The sequence below is a fragment of the Maudiozyma barnettii genome, assembly GCF_903064755.1.
Source record: "Maudiozyma barnettii strain CLIB 1767 genome assembly, contig: KABA2_01, whole genome shotgun sequence".
Taxonomy (NCBI): Eukaryota; Fungi; Ascomycota; class Saccharomycetes; order Saccharomycetales; family Saccharomycetaceae; genus Maudiozyma; species Maudiozyma barnettii.
In genome coordinates this window covers 1,680,835-1,697,979 of record NW_024545238.1, presented here as the reverse complement: position 1 = coordinate 1,697,979, position 17,145 = coordinate 1,680,835, and the positions used below count along the sequence as shown (strand labels likewise).

The 17,145-nt window shown below is 32.7% G+C and overlaps 8 protein-coding genes across 8 annotated transcripts; 5 read left to right on the top strand and 3 right to left on the bottom strand.

Annotated features, from left to right (window-relative positions):
- Positions 1–1,323: 1,323 nt before the first annotated feature.
- Positions 1,324–5,382, top strand: VAC7 (Vac7p; the record flags this gene model as incomplete). Its single annotated transcript, XM_041548643.1, has 1 exon — positions 1,324–5,382. One exon carries the CDS (start codon positions 1,324–1,326, stop codon positions 5,380–5,382), a length of 4,059 nt encoding a protein of 1,352 aa, XP_041404577.1.
- A 939-nt stretch (positions 5,383–6,321) lies between these two features.
- MSG5 (tyrosine/serine/threonine protein phosphatase MSG5) lies at positions 6,322–7,548 on the top strand (the record flags this gene model as incomplete). Its single annotated transcript, XM_041548642.1, has 1 exon — positions 6,322–7,548. The coding sequence occupies one exon, from the start codon at positions 6,322–6,324 to the stop codon at positions 7,546–7,548; it is 1,227 nt and encodes a 408-aa protein (XP_041404576.1).
- A 214-nt stretch (positions 7,549–7,762) lies between these two features.
- MAD2 (spindle checkpoint protein MAD2) lies at positions 7,763–8,383 on the bottom strand (the record flags this gene model as incomplete). Its single annotated transcript, XM_041548641.1, has 1 exon — positions 7,763–8,383. One exon carries the CDS (start codon positions 8,381–8,383, stop codon positions 7,763–7,765), a length of 621 nt encoding a protein of 206 aa, XP_041404575.1.
- A 327-nt stretch (positions 8,384–8,710) lies between these two features.
- BET4 (Rab geranylgeranyltransferase BET4) lies at positions 8,711–9,778 on the top strand (the record flags this gene model as incomplete). Its single annotated transcript, XM_041548640.1, has 2 exons — positions 8,711–8,713; positions 8,795–9,778. The coding sequence occupies 2 exons, from the start codon at positions 8,711–8,713 to the stop codon at positions 9,776–9,778; spliced, it is 987 nt and encodes a 328-aa protein (XP_041404574.1).
- Positions 9,779–9,929: 151 nt separating this feature from the next.
- CTK2 (Ctk2p) lies at positions 9,930–10,934 on the bottom strand (the record flags this gene model as incomplete). The annotated part of the gene is made up of 1 exon (XM_041548639.1): positions 9,930–10,934. The coding sequence occupies one exon, from the start codon at positions 10,932–10,934 to the stop codon at positions 9,930–9,932; it is 1,005 nt and encodes a 334-aa protein (XP_041404573.1).
- An 844-nt stretch (positions 10,935–11,778) lies between these two features.
- PML1 (Pml1p) lies at positions 11,779–12,405 on the top strand (the record flags this gene model as incomplete). The annotated part of the gene is made up of 1 exon (XM_041548638.1): positions 11,779–12,405. One exon carries the CDS (start codon positions 11,779–11,781, stop codon positions 12,403–12,405), a length of 627 nt encoding a protein of 208 aa, XP_041404572.1.
- A 3,168-nt stretch (positions 12,406–15,573) lies between these two features.
- On the bottom strand, positions 15,574–15,930 carry COX16 (Cox16p; the record flags this gene model as incomplete). The annotated part of the gene is made up of 1 exon (XM_041548637.1): positions 15,574–15,930. One exon carries the CDS (start codon positions 15,928–15,930, stop codon positions 15,574–15,576), a length of 357 nt encoding a protein of 118 aa, XP_041404571.1.
- A 514-nt stretch (positions 15,931–16,444) lies between these two features.
- Positions 16,445–17,068, top strand: SYS1 (Sys1p; the record flags this gene model as incomplete). Its single annotated transcript, XM_041548636.1, has 1 exon — positions 16,445–17,068. One exon carries the CDS (start codon positions 16,445–16,447, stop codon positions 17,066–17,068), a length of 624 nt encoding a protein of 207 aa, XP_041404570.1.
- Positions 17,069–17,145: the final 77 nt, after the last annotated feature.

Here is a 17,145-nt window from a genome sequence, read left to right as displayed (position 1 = left end):
TATATATATATATATATATGTAATATGGATATCAATTAATATCCGTTATAATAGTAATAATAATCAGAATAAATATTAGCACATGCACGCCACCAACCCATATAATTTTCTCGATGCACGTAATATTACACGTCTACTTTAAGTAAATAAATATTTTTTTATAGACACACTGCCCAATTTTGATGTTTACTTGTAAAGACAAAACACCTCCCTGTTGTAGGATGTACTACTGTCTTTTATTATTACTATCATCATCAACATCACCAACTCCATGTACATGTATATACATAGATATACATATATATAAGCATTAAGAAGACTTTACATAGTGAAAGAGTTAACTGTGTGAATAATTATAATAAAAACACGCTTCTCTAACATATATTTCTTAGAGCACGTTTCTTTCTATTACTGTATGTATTGTTATTATAGTAGCGAACGTAGTCTGCATAGTGTATTATTGGGTGTGAGTTGTTCTTCATGCCATGCCATGCCATGCCACTCAACAAAGTGGGAGTTCACTTAACTTTACGAATACAATTGTAATATAATCAATAGACAGAAAGCAGTATAATCCTTTATTAGAGTGAATGAATGAATTTAATACACGCACGATCATTACAACGTACGTACAAATAATTTCCCTTATTGAGTGATTCTGCAACTCGCGATATGATTGGTCCAAAGCGAGCATCCCCCATCGTTTTCTTGTGTCCGACACCCGTCCCGTCCCCTTGTTGAGCGTATCCTGCGCACGCGAACATCTTAGGGGTACCCTTTTCTCTCTCGCTGCTCGCTCCTCTCCCGCAACGCAAAGCGAGTTTCAACGGAACAAAAATGAAAATTGTGTGGAATGATTTGTTCGTTGAGTTGCCGTACCGCTAATGCCGTACCCTAAGCTAGGGCTTTGTGTCGTCCCGAATGATTGACACAGGGTTGGACAATAGGGCTACCCATAAAATGATACAAACCAAAATTGTTGAAAAAATGTTCGTTTCTTCACCCGCAAACTATTTTACATACGTGGTGCATACTGGGAGGGAGTGTGTGTGGAAAGGGATTTCGGTGATTACCAGTAGTAGAAAATATTTACCTGTAGTAATAATGATTTTAATAGTAATGGATACTATCAATAGTGAAAAATAATAATAATAATAATAACAAAGAGTGAGCTTTTTTTTTGACACTTGCTTGTATTTGTAAATAAAAATTACTTAAAGTCACATCTTTATATATATGATAGTATATATACACACATACATACATACATTAGAAGTATATGTCACATATCTAAAAGAGGTAATATATATCTATCATTGACTGATGCCTCCACAATCGTTATCTACAAAGAATAACACTGACGATAACAATACTAATATTGAAGATAATAATAGTAATAATGACACTGAAAATAATAATAATGATGACGAACAGCATTTTATAGTGGAGACAGAAACTGTTGAAGCACCAGTAGTGAGCACGCTATTAAATAATAATGTTTCGATCATTCCAATAGAATCATCATCATCAAATGTATTGAAAAAGGATAATAATAAAAATATGCCTCATCATCAACAACAACCATTGACAGAAGAAAAGGATGAAATATTACATCCGTATACACATACTCTGTTACCTATTGGTGATCGAACAACTGATAATATCGATGGGTTGTCCGTAGATGGCAGTATTATTAAAGAACCACCTTTAAATCACGTTACAATGTTACCGGATAGTAAAATGATACCGAAGGATTTAAATACAAATTCAAATATAAGCTTGAATTTGATTGACAATAATCCTTTATCATCACACAATCAAAATCAATCATCATTACCTTTGAAAAATAAAAAAAGTTCACTTTTAATTGATTCAAATTTAATTATAAATAACACCGATAATAACAATTCGTCCATTACTAATGTTGCTACAGATAATAATCTTATTGGCACCATCATAAACGAAACAGGGAATTCACCATTATCTAATGATAACGAGATTACTACAAATACAACAACAACAACAACAAGCACTACTTCTACCTCTAATTCTCCACAACCACTTTCTTTAGTAAATGGTTCAAATAGATTACAATCTGCAACTTCAATCAAGAAAATAATAAATTCAAATACTCCAAATAATACCGTCACAATTGGAAACGCACCTTTACCTGTGGCTAGTAATAATATGATTAAAGAATTACCTTTGGATAGTAAGAGAACTACAAAAAACTTTGAGAGACCACCAATGCATTCAATGAATTCAAGAGATGTATTAATGACAGAAAAGAAAACCAATCCTTTAGTAATGTCAAATAATAACAGCACGAATAATAATAATAACAACAACAACAACAACATTAACAATGTTATGACAACTGCTACCCATAATAATAGTGATGATATAAGCATAGCTAACGATATTAAGATAACGAAGGGTAATAAACTTACATCTGAAACATCGAGGGACAATAATAACAATAACATCAATTCTAATGTTATCAATGGCCCATTAACAACCAATACTGACACAGATAATATATTTACCAAAAAACCTACTCCTAGTGATATACATAAAATTAATGAAAACAAATTAAATCGTGGTGTTCATCCTATGATAAACAAAAGTACAGACAATCTGACTCATCATAATGCACTCTCTACTGATGATCTACATTCTCAACTCGATGATTCTAGTCAGAAACCAACAAAGACAGATTTTTTCGCTGCAAGGTTAGCGTCTGCAGTTGGTGAAAATGAAGTTAGTGATTCAGAAGAAACATTCGTATATGAATCTGCTGCAAATTCTACAAAGAATAGAATATATCCTAGTTCAAGTAATCACGTTCCACAGGCAAGTACAACAGCTAACAATACGCAACATCCTTCTGTTAATGGAAGTGCCGATATACATTCTATGACTGGAGATGTTTCAGAACCACAACATGGTGTTATTCCAAAGATGAGTGCTCCACTCCTGAATAGTAATAAAAAATTAATGGCAAGGCTGAAGAACCCAAGGCATATCAGTACAAGTGGAATTCCTTTATCAACTGCCGGACCAAATAATATTAGTGCTACTGGCAGTCACATTCCAACTAATTATCACCAAAATCCACATTCACATTTGAATGGCTATTCACATCCATCTGTATCACATCTTCCTCCAATATCCACTACAGTAGGTTCTAACCCAAACACCATAAACAATTCCGATAAGATCATAGGTTCTCCTGTAACAAATCTAAATCCGAATTATTCAGGAACCACACCTACTAAAATGAACGGTAGTCCCAATGTCAATAATCAATCCAATAGTACACATACACCAGGAGAAGAATTATCAATAGTACGATCATTTAATAAAACAAACAGAAGCCATCCACAGGATATGCGTCCTATGAGACCATATATTCTAGATCATCCGAAATCACCAAACAAGAGATCAAGTATTGCTTCGTTAACTAAATCTAGTATAAGTCAACAAAGTGCTTCGTATTTTCCACCGCAACAGTTACCACCACAAAATACCACTTCTAATGGAATAGGGCAACGAGCAATCCCAAATAGTATCACTACATCTTTGAGACAAATGGCACCAAGTTCATTACAACATAACAATAGCATCAACAGTAGCTCAGGAATGAATTCTGAAAATAAGAAAGGATTAAGGACAACTGTATCAAAGATATTTGATACAAACGAAACTCCTTTAAGAATTTATTCTGGTGTTCCTGATAATGTGAATCTTGAGGATTTTATTGATCAATCTGATAATATGGGAAGTATTGGAAACGGAAACGGCAATAATATTAGTAATAATAACAATACAAATATTCCAATGGTGAATAATCACAATAGCATCTCCGGAAGTATGCATAATCATTCATTAAATGGTCTGAATAATCAAAATAGTGTAAAGATAAACAACTATATGAATTCTAATGATGGAAAGAGAGTAATGAGAAATAGTATAAATGGATATCAACAGTGCGACAACAACAACAACAACAACAACAAAAATAATAACGGAAATAATAGTAACAATGGTCCATATTATAATGAACGCCATGGTGATAACGAGAATCATAATGGATATCAAAATTATGGTAGCATAAACAATAACAAGGGCGACTATATATATAAGGAAGCACTACCAATCAGAGAAGAAGATGAAGCCGAGTACAGTAGTTACAGGAACTCCCATGCTAACAATAGTAATGGAGGCATCCCCAATGAGCTAGGAAATTATTCAAAGGATTACTCCACCCGAAGTAATAACGACAACAGTAATCATATCCGTAATACAACTGAAAATGATGATCTACAATCCATGTTTTATTATAATCATCGTGCCAACCTTGAAGCTCGTCCTGAAATCTCTGATTATGAGGACGACGAAGATGATGATGTTGGTGAGGACGAAGGAGGCAACAGAAGCTTTTTCGCAAGACATAATTTCTTACCCTCACAAATGCATTTTACTGGGAATCGACACCCATCTTATTCGTTTAGCAAACAACCCCCAGTGCAAGGAACGTTTTATGATTATACAATGTCGCCAACTCAACAACAAATGGGACATACTAATGAATATACTGCATTGCGTGGCGGACCAGATCAACTTGCACCCGCTATGACGACAAGAAGAAAATACTCTAGAAGTAATAATGGCTATTCTCCACACGATTTCTACGGAAAGAAATCTACATGGTCCAAACTGAAATCTGCATTTTATTTCTCCTTTGTAATGACTGTTTTAGTGACTATTGGATTTATATTTGGTTTCATTATTGCTACAAATAAAGAATTACAAGATTTTAATGTCGTTCTTGTAGATAATGTTATTTCTACTACTGATGAATTATTATTTGATATTACCGCATCTGCATTTAACCCTGGTTTTTTTTCAATTTCAATATTTGATTCAGATCTTGATATTTTTGCGAAGAGTGACCATATTCCTAATGATGATGATGACAACGGAGGAGATGGTAATGAATCTGACCCATTTAAAGATCGTAATGAGGACTCTACGGAGACTATTTTCCTTGGTACTGTTAGTAAATTAGATCCTGAATTAAAATTCAGTGGTGGATTTTTCAATAGGAAATATGATGTATCAATGACGAGTTTAAAGATAAAGAATCCCGCCAAAAACGAGGATAAATCGGGTAGGGATAACACTAGAAGTTCCAACCAACAAGAGGATCCAGATGGGTCCGAAAAATGGGAAGAGATTATAAAATATAATTATGATCTTATCATACGTGGGAATTTGCGTTATAAAATTCCATTTTTCAATAATGATAGATCGATTGCAGTTCAAAGGACAGCTAACGTTCCAAAGGGAGACAAAGACAAAAAAATGTTAACATTTTAATGTTTTTATGTTTATCTAATATTCTCTCTCTTTCTCTAAACCACATTCTATATTCCTATATAAGATTACAAAGATAATCAATCAAGGCCAAACACTTTATTAAATCGTACATAATAAATTAACAAATGCTTCGCATCAACCTCCTTACCTTGCCCAGTCGAATCTATCCACATCACATCACGTCTATATCTTTAGCTATTGGTACCTCTTCCTCCCAGTTGGCGTATTACTACTATTTTGATTATGTAAACCAAATAAGAAAAGACAACTAAATCCAGCAATTATTGTACGGCAGTTTCTTTCTCTTTGTCTGCGAGTGGTATGGTCTCCCCTTCTGGGCTATATTTAGCTTTTTCTTTCTTCTCTCCCCATCGAGCCTCTCCCTCCCATGGCGGTCTCTGCGGGATTATACTCTCTGAAACCCCATTGTCCAAAAGAGGTAAAGAAATTGAATGAAAAAATTTGAGAGAAAATCAAATTCGGTGGTTTCTCTCTTCCTTTCTCTTTAAATGATTTTTTCTCAATTTGGTAAGAGTAAAGTTAAACACCGTATTTGGGATTTGAAATTGGTGACAGATTAATAAAGCCAAGCAAAAGATAATAGTAAATCATTTTCTTTATTTTAGAATAACACAACTCAATTCAGTTATAGAAATATATATATATAGATATATATATACTTAAGGAGAGTTGTGGAAGGTACTAACAAGGTAAAGGAGAAGTATACGTTTCCGTCCATTTGGTTCGATATTCACACACACACACACACATCCACAAATATATATATCAACACATTGACGTCCGTTTAATTACATAAAACCCAAAACTCACAGAATTAGATTTATTAAATTTTGACTCATACCATCATTATTACTATATTTTTGTTTTTGAAAACAGCTACATAAATATCAACTGAGGTTTTCTGGTATATTTCGTATAATGTTTCCTACCACTCACGATATTAAAATGTCGTGTAATCCAATATATAACCCACAGGATAAATCAAATTATTACACAACTGAAGACAACAATAACAACTTACAATTAAATCCCCTTTCCGGTGGGTCCGTATCACTAACGAACAATAACGAGGATTTTACATATAATGATAATGAAATGAATTCTATGAAATTAGATTTAAAAAATATTTATAAACCTCAACTGGATAATAGAACAATATATAATATTGGCCCTAAAACAAAATCATCTTCGTCATCTTCATCATCCATCGTTTCAAGAAAAACTGATATATCTTCGATATATTCACTCCCTATATATAATACCTCCAATTCAAAATTATCCTTGAATAGATATATGGCCACAATATCCACAATTAATACTAATAATAATGATATATCTCCTTATACATTCAAAGATCATTTAGTCTCCCACTCAGCCATTCCAAAATTAGCAAAGAGACCACCTTTGGTCAGAAACCATTCATTATCTTTATCCATAAAGACACATAATCTTTCGACTAATACTAGATCCAGATCAAAGACACTTACAGCTACTACTATTAAAACACCTGTTTCTATCACAAGTAATAATAACCTCTATTCAACGAATATTACGAACAGTGACGATAATAAAACAGCTTGGTTTCTACCAGGCATGCCTTTCAATGATATATCTAGTGAGGATGATAACAATTGCAATAATGGTATTGATATACCTAGTCCTTTACAAGAAGAATTACCGATATACCATCATAGTGTATATCAAAATGGGCCAATACAAGTTATTTCACCCAATATATTTCTCTATTCGGAACCTACATTAAATGATATACTTAAATTTGACGTAGTTATAAATGTCGCTGAAGAAGTTGAAAGTTTGGAGACTAGGATTCCAAATGATATTAAACAATCAATAGAATACCGTCATATAAAATGGTCTCATGACTCAAAAATAGCTAGAGAGCTTAATCACATAACTAATGTTATTCACGAGGCTAGCAACAGTGGCATGAGGGTTCTTGTACATTGTCAATGTGGGGTTTCAAGATCAGCATCTCTTATTGTTGCTTATATTATGCGTTACGATAAACTTCATTTGAATGAAGCCTACAATAAATTAAAATTAATAGCAAAAGACATTAGCCCCAACATGGGATTAATATTTCAATTAATGGAATGGGATGAAATTTTAAATAATAAGGAATAGATAATTTATCATAATTTTACCTCGAAATAATGCCTTGAACGGTATTATCCACATCTGCATACAATCAATGATTCATAAATTATACCCTTTTTTTTGTTACGTTCAAATATATACCATTAATATATCATATATAAATCAAATGTAATAAAACAGCATTTTTCATGATTATGATCGTCTCAATCTTCTGTTAAGTAAAACATATTAGATAATTTCGTTATTGGTCCTGTCTATAACTGACTTGTGCGCCTACTTTATAATCGTTGGTTTCAAATGATTTGAATTGCACTTGTTCTCCATCTTCAATCTCTTTACTACCAGAATCTCCCCAATCTAATGGAACTTTTGCATATGCATCAGTATAAGCAAGTACATTGAATGTATATTTTCCTTCATTTACTAATTCAGGTAAAAATGTTACACTTGCAGTAATTTGCCTTATTAATGATCTTATCTGCTTCTGGGTTGTTTCGGGATCTATCTCTATCATTTGTTCATTGTTATCATTTTCAACAGTATTCCCACTATCTAGTCGAAGAATATCGAATGCCCAACGTTCAACAACATCACCAGTATCTTTATCTATTACACATAGTACGAGCTTGGTACATTTACCACCAAGGATCCATTTGTGGACTTGTATTAATATTTTCCGAATATATGCCTTCAGTTCTTCATCATGGGTCTTCAATAATGTCAAATCATACTTCTTTACTGTAGTAAAATCATCAGCAGCATATATTCCTCTTTGATAAAGAATCGAATTGATACTATATTCGAAAAACTCTGTAATTGTTCGAGTTGATCCTTTTAATGATATACTTTTACCTGACGACATGCTGTATGAAAATAAAAAGAAGGAAGGAATTTGATATCAATCAGTATGTTAATAGTTAATTTATCTTTTATTGTTGATTAGATCTCAACGATTCGACCTTTTTAATTTTTTAAATAATGAATTAGTTTATTTTATTTTGTTTTATGTTTTTTTGTCTAATACGTAATTGCGATAAACAATGGAATACTTTGATACCAAAAATGTTTCATGGAAGAAATCAAAACAACCTAACAACCGTTTTATTTGAAGAATAAGAAATAATTGAGCTTAAACTATTGCTTAATTAGAATAAAGTCGACTGCTCTGGATAAATAATTTACAATAAAAATGGTATGACTAATAAATCTGTTATGATTTGAATCTATTATTTCCAACCTATATTATCTTTACTAACACTTTTAATTTGAATAGCATGGGATAAAAAGGAAACAATACTCGAGAGAAATTCTAAAACAAAAGCGTTTGCAAGATCAATTGAAGATAAAAACATACAATAAACTCGTAGATGAAACGTTAACTATTCGTGATAACAAGATATTTACCTCAGAATCGTTACAATTAACCAGCAAAGTCCTAGAACTAAACCCCGAGTTCAATACCGTTTGGAATTATAGACGTGATATTATATTACAACTACAGGATACTGCTCCTCCTGAGTTTTGGGAGAATGAATTACAATTCACAATGGAGAAATTAAAGAGATTTCCAAAAGTTTACTGGATTTGGAATCATAGAATATGGGTATTAAACAATTATTCTCAGGCATCTACTAAAATATGGATCCGTGAATTATCCATAGTCGATAAACTGTTATCGATGGATGCCAGGAACTACCATGGTTGGCATTATAGAAGGTTGATAGTTAAAAACTTAGAGACCTTAAAAAACCAATTGATGGATAAAGAAGAATTGGGATATGTTACAACGGTTATCAATAAAAATATCTCAAATTATTCAGCATGGCATCAAAGGGTTCAACTAATAACCAACTTGTTTAAAGAGCACGAACTAAACAAAAAAGAAATGAAAAAAATGGTATTGGATGAAATATCTTACATAACAAATGCCATATACACAGATGCCGATGATCAATCTGTTTGGTTTTATACAAACTGGTTTATTGAAAACGACATTGTTCGTTTGGTTTTGACTAATGAAGAGTACATGAAGATGTTAGGAGAGATGAAAGAAAATATTATCTTAATTAATAACGATGATTTGGAATTTTCTGGTAAAGAAAACAATTGGTGTCTGAAGATGTTGATTGTAATCGAAGGTGCATTGAAATCTACTGGCCATGCTGTAGAAACAGATCACACAAAAGAATACCTCAATAAATTAATCGATTTAGATCCACAAAGGAAAAATAGATATTTGTATTTATTGTCAAAATAATATGACTTCAACCATACTCTCTCTAAAATGTGCTAATTACTATTTGGAAGCATATAAAAAGTGAATATAAGCTATTTAATGACTTGCATTTTATATTATCCTTTTAGTGAAGGAAGATAATAATGTCTATATATATATATATATATATATGCTATTTATGCTGCGTGTCATTGATAGCGTTATATTCATCAATGACCAACTTGGAGGATAATACATGTCTTCTTTCCCTAACAGCCGTACTTCTAATATTGTTTAAAAATGGGTCTCTATTGATATCCTCATTTTCGAGTTCACCTAACCCTCTTTGACGGCCAGTATTCTGTTTCAATTCTATAAATGATTCAATTCCAATATGAGGATAGTTCGGTGGAATATTTGCTTGTAAGTCACATATGTCAAACGTATTGATATAAAAATTTGAAATTTCAAAGTAAGCTTCATTAACTGAACTTTCGTTAGTTTCAAAGAATGAATAATCTACTTTAGACCATTTTGTGTTGTTGTTTTCATTGGCACTATTATCATTTTGTAAATTGAATAGTTCAACTGAGATTTTAAGTATTGCAATAGCAATACAATGCTGTGGAACAATTAATAAAATATCTGATTTGAGGACGTCATATGCAATCAACCAAGCTAAATAACATACATTAGGTTCTAGTTGTAAACTTTTCCCAATTTTAATGATATATTCGTCTATATGTAAGAAATTATTAACCCTATAATCGAAGGAACAGGATTCTAATATTCGTAATTCTGTTTGCCATATTCTTTTTTTAAATGTTTCCATCATATCTTGATTAGCTTTTAATATTTTCCTCACTTTATATGACACTTGACATATTTCATTAACTTTTTTCAATGTCTCTGTTTGTTTACAACTTAGTACAAGACAACTTGTTGCTAAGAGGTATATCAGTTCAGTTTCGAATGCATTAAATAAATGATATCTTTCATAATAATAAATGGCGGTTTCAAGCGTCTTTCTTGGAAGTTTCAGTTGTACACACATATCGCTCAAATATTTGATAATTACTAACTTTTTCTGTGAATATGATCGTAGATCCGAAATGGTATTCTTCTGGGCTCTGGATATCTGTTTACGAGTTAGGTAAGGCCTTGATAATATTAGCTCTGCTTCAAATGCTGATGACATCTTTGTTTGTACGTTATTGAATAATTATGAAAAATGCAAAAATTAGTCAATATTATTAAGTAACTCTCCAGCTTTTCACTTCCAATACTTTTTATCAATATTAAATTTCCGAATTACTCGACCTCGATTGTTTGGATGTTATTTTATTTATTTAAATATACTTCTGAATCAAAGAAGCTTTATACCGAAAGACTTCCAATTTATTTAATTTTATATGATGAGATGAAATAATACTCGTGAAAAGTGATTTTCTTTGAAGGGATTAGTTGTACTAATTAATTGAGTTACAATACAGTGTAATTGTTATTTGTTGTGATATATAAATTTGTAGATGGGCTTAAATGATTATGTTTTACTCCCTTTCTAATAAGACTATTTTTCTTCACAATTTATTATTGTTTTTGGGTAACTAAAATCTGTTGAAATTTTGGTATTCCAACGAAATATATAATTTAAAAATTTCAACACCAATTAAATTCATTAATAAAACTGTTTTAGAATATACTCTGCCACGAAAAATTGGTACAAATCATTATTACCGGTCATCTTTGTCATAAGACAATTTAATTAGTTATATAATTAACTTTGAATACCCTGTGTGCAAACCCTAAAGTAGGGCGCATTTGTATACCTTTATTAAAGTTGATCCGAAAATTTCAGTCACTATTTGAAGAGCTTTTAATACTATCTTACTATAAGGTAAAGAAGTAAGCATAAAACAGTTTTCTATTCACTGGACTAGAGTTTAGTCAATTTTATACACTAGTATTCCCAATATTATTATAATATACTTACCTATACTTAACACTTTTTGCAAGATAAGAAGAGATTTTTGCCAAGTAGAATGAAAAGGTACTCAAGATCCCAAAATAGTCGTTATGATCAAATAAAGAGATCTAAGGCTGAATGCAAGATACATCCATCCTTCGAGCCATCAGGTATATTAGAAGCTGAATCAAACAATAGTAATGGTGAGCCATTGAAGTATGTAGCGCCACCGGATTCTGTATCACCAGATGAATTTTGGGATAAAATAAAACTCACGATATCTGAGAGACCAATTATTAAGGCAATATTATATAAAAAAGGTATTAAAGAACCCTTACGAGAATTTAATCTTGATTTAAAGAGTTATTACATTATAGGGAGACAACTTCCCAAAGAGAAAAGAAATATATCTAATGAAAATAATGAAAATGATTCCGACTCTGATACCACAGAGGTAATTTTGTCAGACATTGGCATACCTGACCCTGGTTGTTCTAAGGAACATTCCGTCATTCAATTCAGGGAGAAAAACAAAAAGCTATTACCTTACATAATGGATTTAAACTCTTCGAATGGAACTACCCTAAATGGCATCCTTATACCGAGAGCAAGATATATTGAGCTGAGGAATGAGGATCTAATTTTATTTTCCGAATTTGACATCGACTCTGAATATGAATTATTATTTATGTTTGTTAAGTAATTCATATACTTGCATTCCATAACGAATTACCACGAACTTTGAATTTAGGGAAAACATATAAAACTAAACAAATATATATCCATATAACAACAACAGATGGAGAGAAGTTGTGTAAAAACCACCATCTTCAAACTGGACAAGTTTGTTTATAGTTTAATTAAATTTTCTATATTCATAACCATCAATATTAATATTTTTATTTTTTTTATTACATATATTTAAGAAAATTTATAAAATGATGAGAGGTTTTATGTCTTTATATGTTGGACAATCAGTAAAGTACATTTAAACGTGCTTACAATTCATCGTGCTCAAAGAAATCACCATCATCATCTTCATCATCTTCATAATCTTCTGCAAAGGGACCATCAGCACCTTCGGCACCAGCACCATATAGCTTAGAAGTAATTGGGTAAGCAACCTTGGACAAAGCGTCGAACTTTTCGTCAAAGTCCTCAGCAATGGCATTGTCAAAGTTATCATCTAACCATTCTAGGGTATCGTTGGCAGCATCTAGTAAAGTTTCCTTGTCTTCTTCTTCTAGTTTAACACCTAGTTCACCATTCACCTGGTTCTTCAAAGAATGTGCGTAGTTTTCAAGCTTGTTTCTGGATTCGATCTTAGCCTTGACAGCAGCATCCTCAGAAGCGTAATGTTCGGCTTCTTCGACCATTCTTTCAATTTCCTCTTGTGATAATCTACCCTTGTCATTAGTAATAGTGATAGATTCAGACTTACCAGTACCCTTATCAGTGGCGGAAACCTTTAGTATACCATTAGCATCTAGAGCGAAAGTAACTTCAATTTGTGGAATACCTCTTGGGGCAGGTGGAATACCGGTCAATTCAAACTTACCTAGTAAGTTATTGTCCTTGGACATGGCTCTTTCACCTTCGTAAACCTTAATCATGACAGTTGGTTGGTTGTCAACGGCAGTGGAGAAGATTTGAGACTTCTTAGTTGGAATAGCAGTGTTTCTCTTAATCAAAGAAGTCATGACACCACCAGAAGTTTCAATACCAAGAGTTAAAGCGTTAACATCCAACAAAACAATGTCTTCGACACCTTCTTCACCGGATAGAACACCGGCTTGGACAGCAGCACCGTAAGCAACAGCTTCATCTGGGTTAATACCCTTGGAGGCCTTCTTACCATTGAAGTATGATTCTAGTAATTGTTGAACCTTTGGAATTCTAGTAGAACCACCGACAAGGACAATATCGTCGATATCCTTCTTTTCTAGACCAGAATCGGCAAGGACCTTTTCGACGGGCTTCAAAGTCTTCTTGAATAAGTCCAAGTTTAATTCTTCGAACTTGGCTCTGGTTAGGGTTTCACTAAGATCAATACCATCGACGAAAGAATCGATTTCAATACGGGTAGACATTTGACTGGACAAAGCACGCTTAGCCTTTTCAGCTTCTCTCTTTAACTTAGCTAGAGCCTTCTTATTGTCAGAGACATCGATACCATGCTTCTTCTAGAAAGTTTTAATCAATTGACGAACAATTTTGTAATCGAAATCTTCACCACCCAAATGAGTATCACCAGATGTGGCTTGAACTTCAAAGACACCGTTTTCAATAGATAGTAAAGAGACATCGAAAGTACCACCACCTAAATCGTAAACGATGATTTGGTGTTCCTTCTCAGATTTATCTAGACCGTAAGCAATGGCAGCAGCAGTTGGTTCATTAACGATTCTTAGAACGTTTAAACCAGCAATAGTACCGGCATCCTTCGTGGCTTGTCTTTGGGCATCATTGAAATAAGCTGGAACTGTAACAACAGCGTGAGTGACTTTAGTACCTAAGTAATCTTCAGCAATTTGCTTCATCTTACCTAGAATCATACCAGAGATTTCTTCTGGGCTAAATTGTTTCTCTTCACCTTTAACGGTCACTTGAACAACTGGCTTACCACTTTTGTTAACAACATCAAATGGCAAGTGCTTGATGTCCTTTTGAACAGATCTGTCATTGAATTTTAGGCCGATCAATCTCTTGATGTCGAAGATAGTGTTTTCAGGGTTAGCAGCAACTTGGTTCTTAGCAGCATCACCAATCAATCTTTCATCATCAGTAAATGCTACGTAGGATGGAGTGTTCTGTTACCTTGTTCATTAGCCAAAATTTCAGTCTTACCGTTCTTCATAACGGCAACACAGGAGTAAGTAGTACCTAAATCGATACCGATGACAGTACCGTAGTTTTCAGCATCGTCACTTCTAGCTAGAACATGAGATGATCTAGAGCCATTTTGGAATGGTAGAACCACTAGAAATAGTGTATAAAAGAAGACTGCCAATGGGAGTAGCAACCTCTGACTAGACAGACTTTTTACCATGGTAATATGTATATGTATATATAGATATCTTTATTTTTTTTGTTCCTGTTTCCTTGTGGGCAGTATCTATATTATTCAATCGAAACCAAACTTTTGACTACTGAGAAAATAAATAAAACTGAGTACTTAAAATAGTAATCGTTATACGAAGAGATGTTTTAAAGGGTTCAAAATGAATGATTTATTTTACCTCTGGATTATGTTCGTACAACGTATTTCGCGTGTTTGACTGTCGCCTCATCGTTCGTTATTCGTTTTCACCATCAATCAACCTTTAAATTTTATTAATGACTGACTAGCTGAAATAGTATAGGTATATGACTTCCATTAAGGGATGTTTTTGGAAACCCTGATAGTTACTGATTGACTTTTGTATTTCTCGTCATTATTAATTGTATATACTTAAGCTAAATGTGATGAATGCATTTCTAATATTTTCTATACAAATGGCTTAATTTCGTTACTTATATGTACAAGGCTATTGGGAGAAGAGATAAATTATGAAGACAAACAAGGAAACATGATTTCAACAAGATCTACACATGTGTAGTCTTTATTGATACATCTAATCATCTGTATAATTGTTGCCACTTAAAATAAAGTAATTCATGCTTTTTTCCCAATATAAAAACAACAACCGTGGGGAGAGGCTATCTATTTGAAGTAATATTAACTAGACTCTCTCAGACAAGAGTAGTCATAGTAATGCCCCCCATTTTTTATTACTTTGATACTGAGCAGATTTCAAAAACCTTGGTTCCACTTGTACTGTACATGCCATATATGCACGTATTTTGTTTGTTTATGATTGTCAATGGGAAATTACCAAACATTCTCAGATTCATCCTTTAATCTCTTCACCCTAACAGGTTCCCATTCCTCTTCTGACAAACCCTGCAATTTATAATACTCGTCCTTTATATCGAATTTTCTTTGATTCTTCTTGACATTAATAATATCAGTTTCGTTCATCTCTTGTACTCTTCTATCATCACGATCAATTTTTACCTGTGTGAAACCTGCTAACCAATATGAACCTAATACTATCATCCCACAGAAAGGCAATCCAAAATAGAGAAACGGATTCTTCTTCAGGCGTTTCTGGTATTTCCCAGCAAATGAGGCTTCATAAGCCAACTGTTGTCTCCTCGATCTAAACTTCTTGGCTCCGAACGACATAATTCTAGAATATTTTGTTGTTTATCCAAATAAATATAACTACAAATGTCAACTAACCTACTGTATTAATTAGAGATACCCTTTAAATCAGGTGTTCTAGCAATATCATTACCATCCTTAATTAAGCTAAAGTGGAATTAGTTACTTTATTACTCCGTAAATTTCATTGACGAAATAAACCGAGGCCAATACTCTTAGACCGTGTGCCGTGGAACGCGATGTCCTTCTTCGGCTGTTCTTGTGATTCTTAAAGAAATATTCTGCTAACGTTAGTTAAACCAACCATCTCGACCTCTGTAAAAGCAATTAGTAGAACTCGTTTCTCTCAAATAATATCTCGTAGACGATAAAAATAATCGAGATTGAAAGAACCAAGTTGCAATTGAAGTTAACCATTTACAAGTTTGTTTGGTGTGTTTTGAAGTTTTGCATTGAGTAATTGTGAGCTCTCTTTTAAAAAAGATATTAATACTTTAAAAACGTACCAGATTATTACATAAAGATCAATTCAGAAATGGTTTCGTTTAGGAGATATATGAGAATTCCCAATGAATTGAAACCTTCTGTGATCTTCAAGCAGGATTCATTTTCCCCTAGTAAGATTACTTTACAAATTGTATTATTACAACTATTTTATTATACAACTGCATCAGTATTGTTCTTTTGTTGGGCAAAATTATCAGGTCAACATATAGAGATGAAGAATTGGTTATTTACTTCAAAATATATCGAATTCACAAATGGATACGGTTTAACGCTTTGTTTATTATGGTTATTAGATTCTCTGATATGTGTTATATTCTTAACAGTAATTGTGGGGAGAAGTAAATTAGCATGGGATTTCGCAATTACTATACATGCTATAAATTTAATAGTAGTTTGGATATATTCTGGTCATTTTCCTTCTTTACCATGGTTTATATTACAAATTTTTTCATCCTTAATATTAATATTCTTAGGTACATATACCACTAGATGGAGAGAATTAAGAGATACATTTTTTGAAGGTATGGTTGATACTTTAACAACTGACGACATCGATAGAGCACACACCAATAATAACAACCACAGTAATAGTTCTGAAAATGTGAATAATAATAAACCAATAGAGATGAGAGATATAGAGGCGCAACAATAGAAAAAAGAATATTCACACTTAAATATATGACTGTGATTTTAATTAATCTGAATAATTCTATATACTTAACGTTGGAA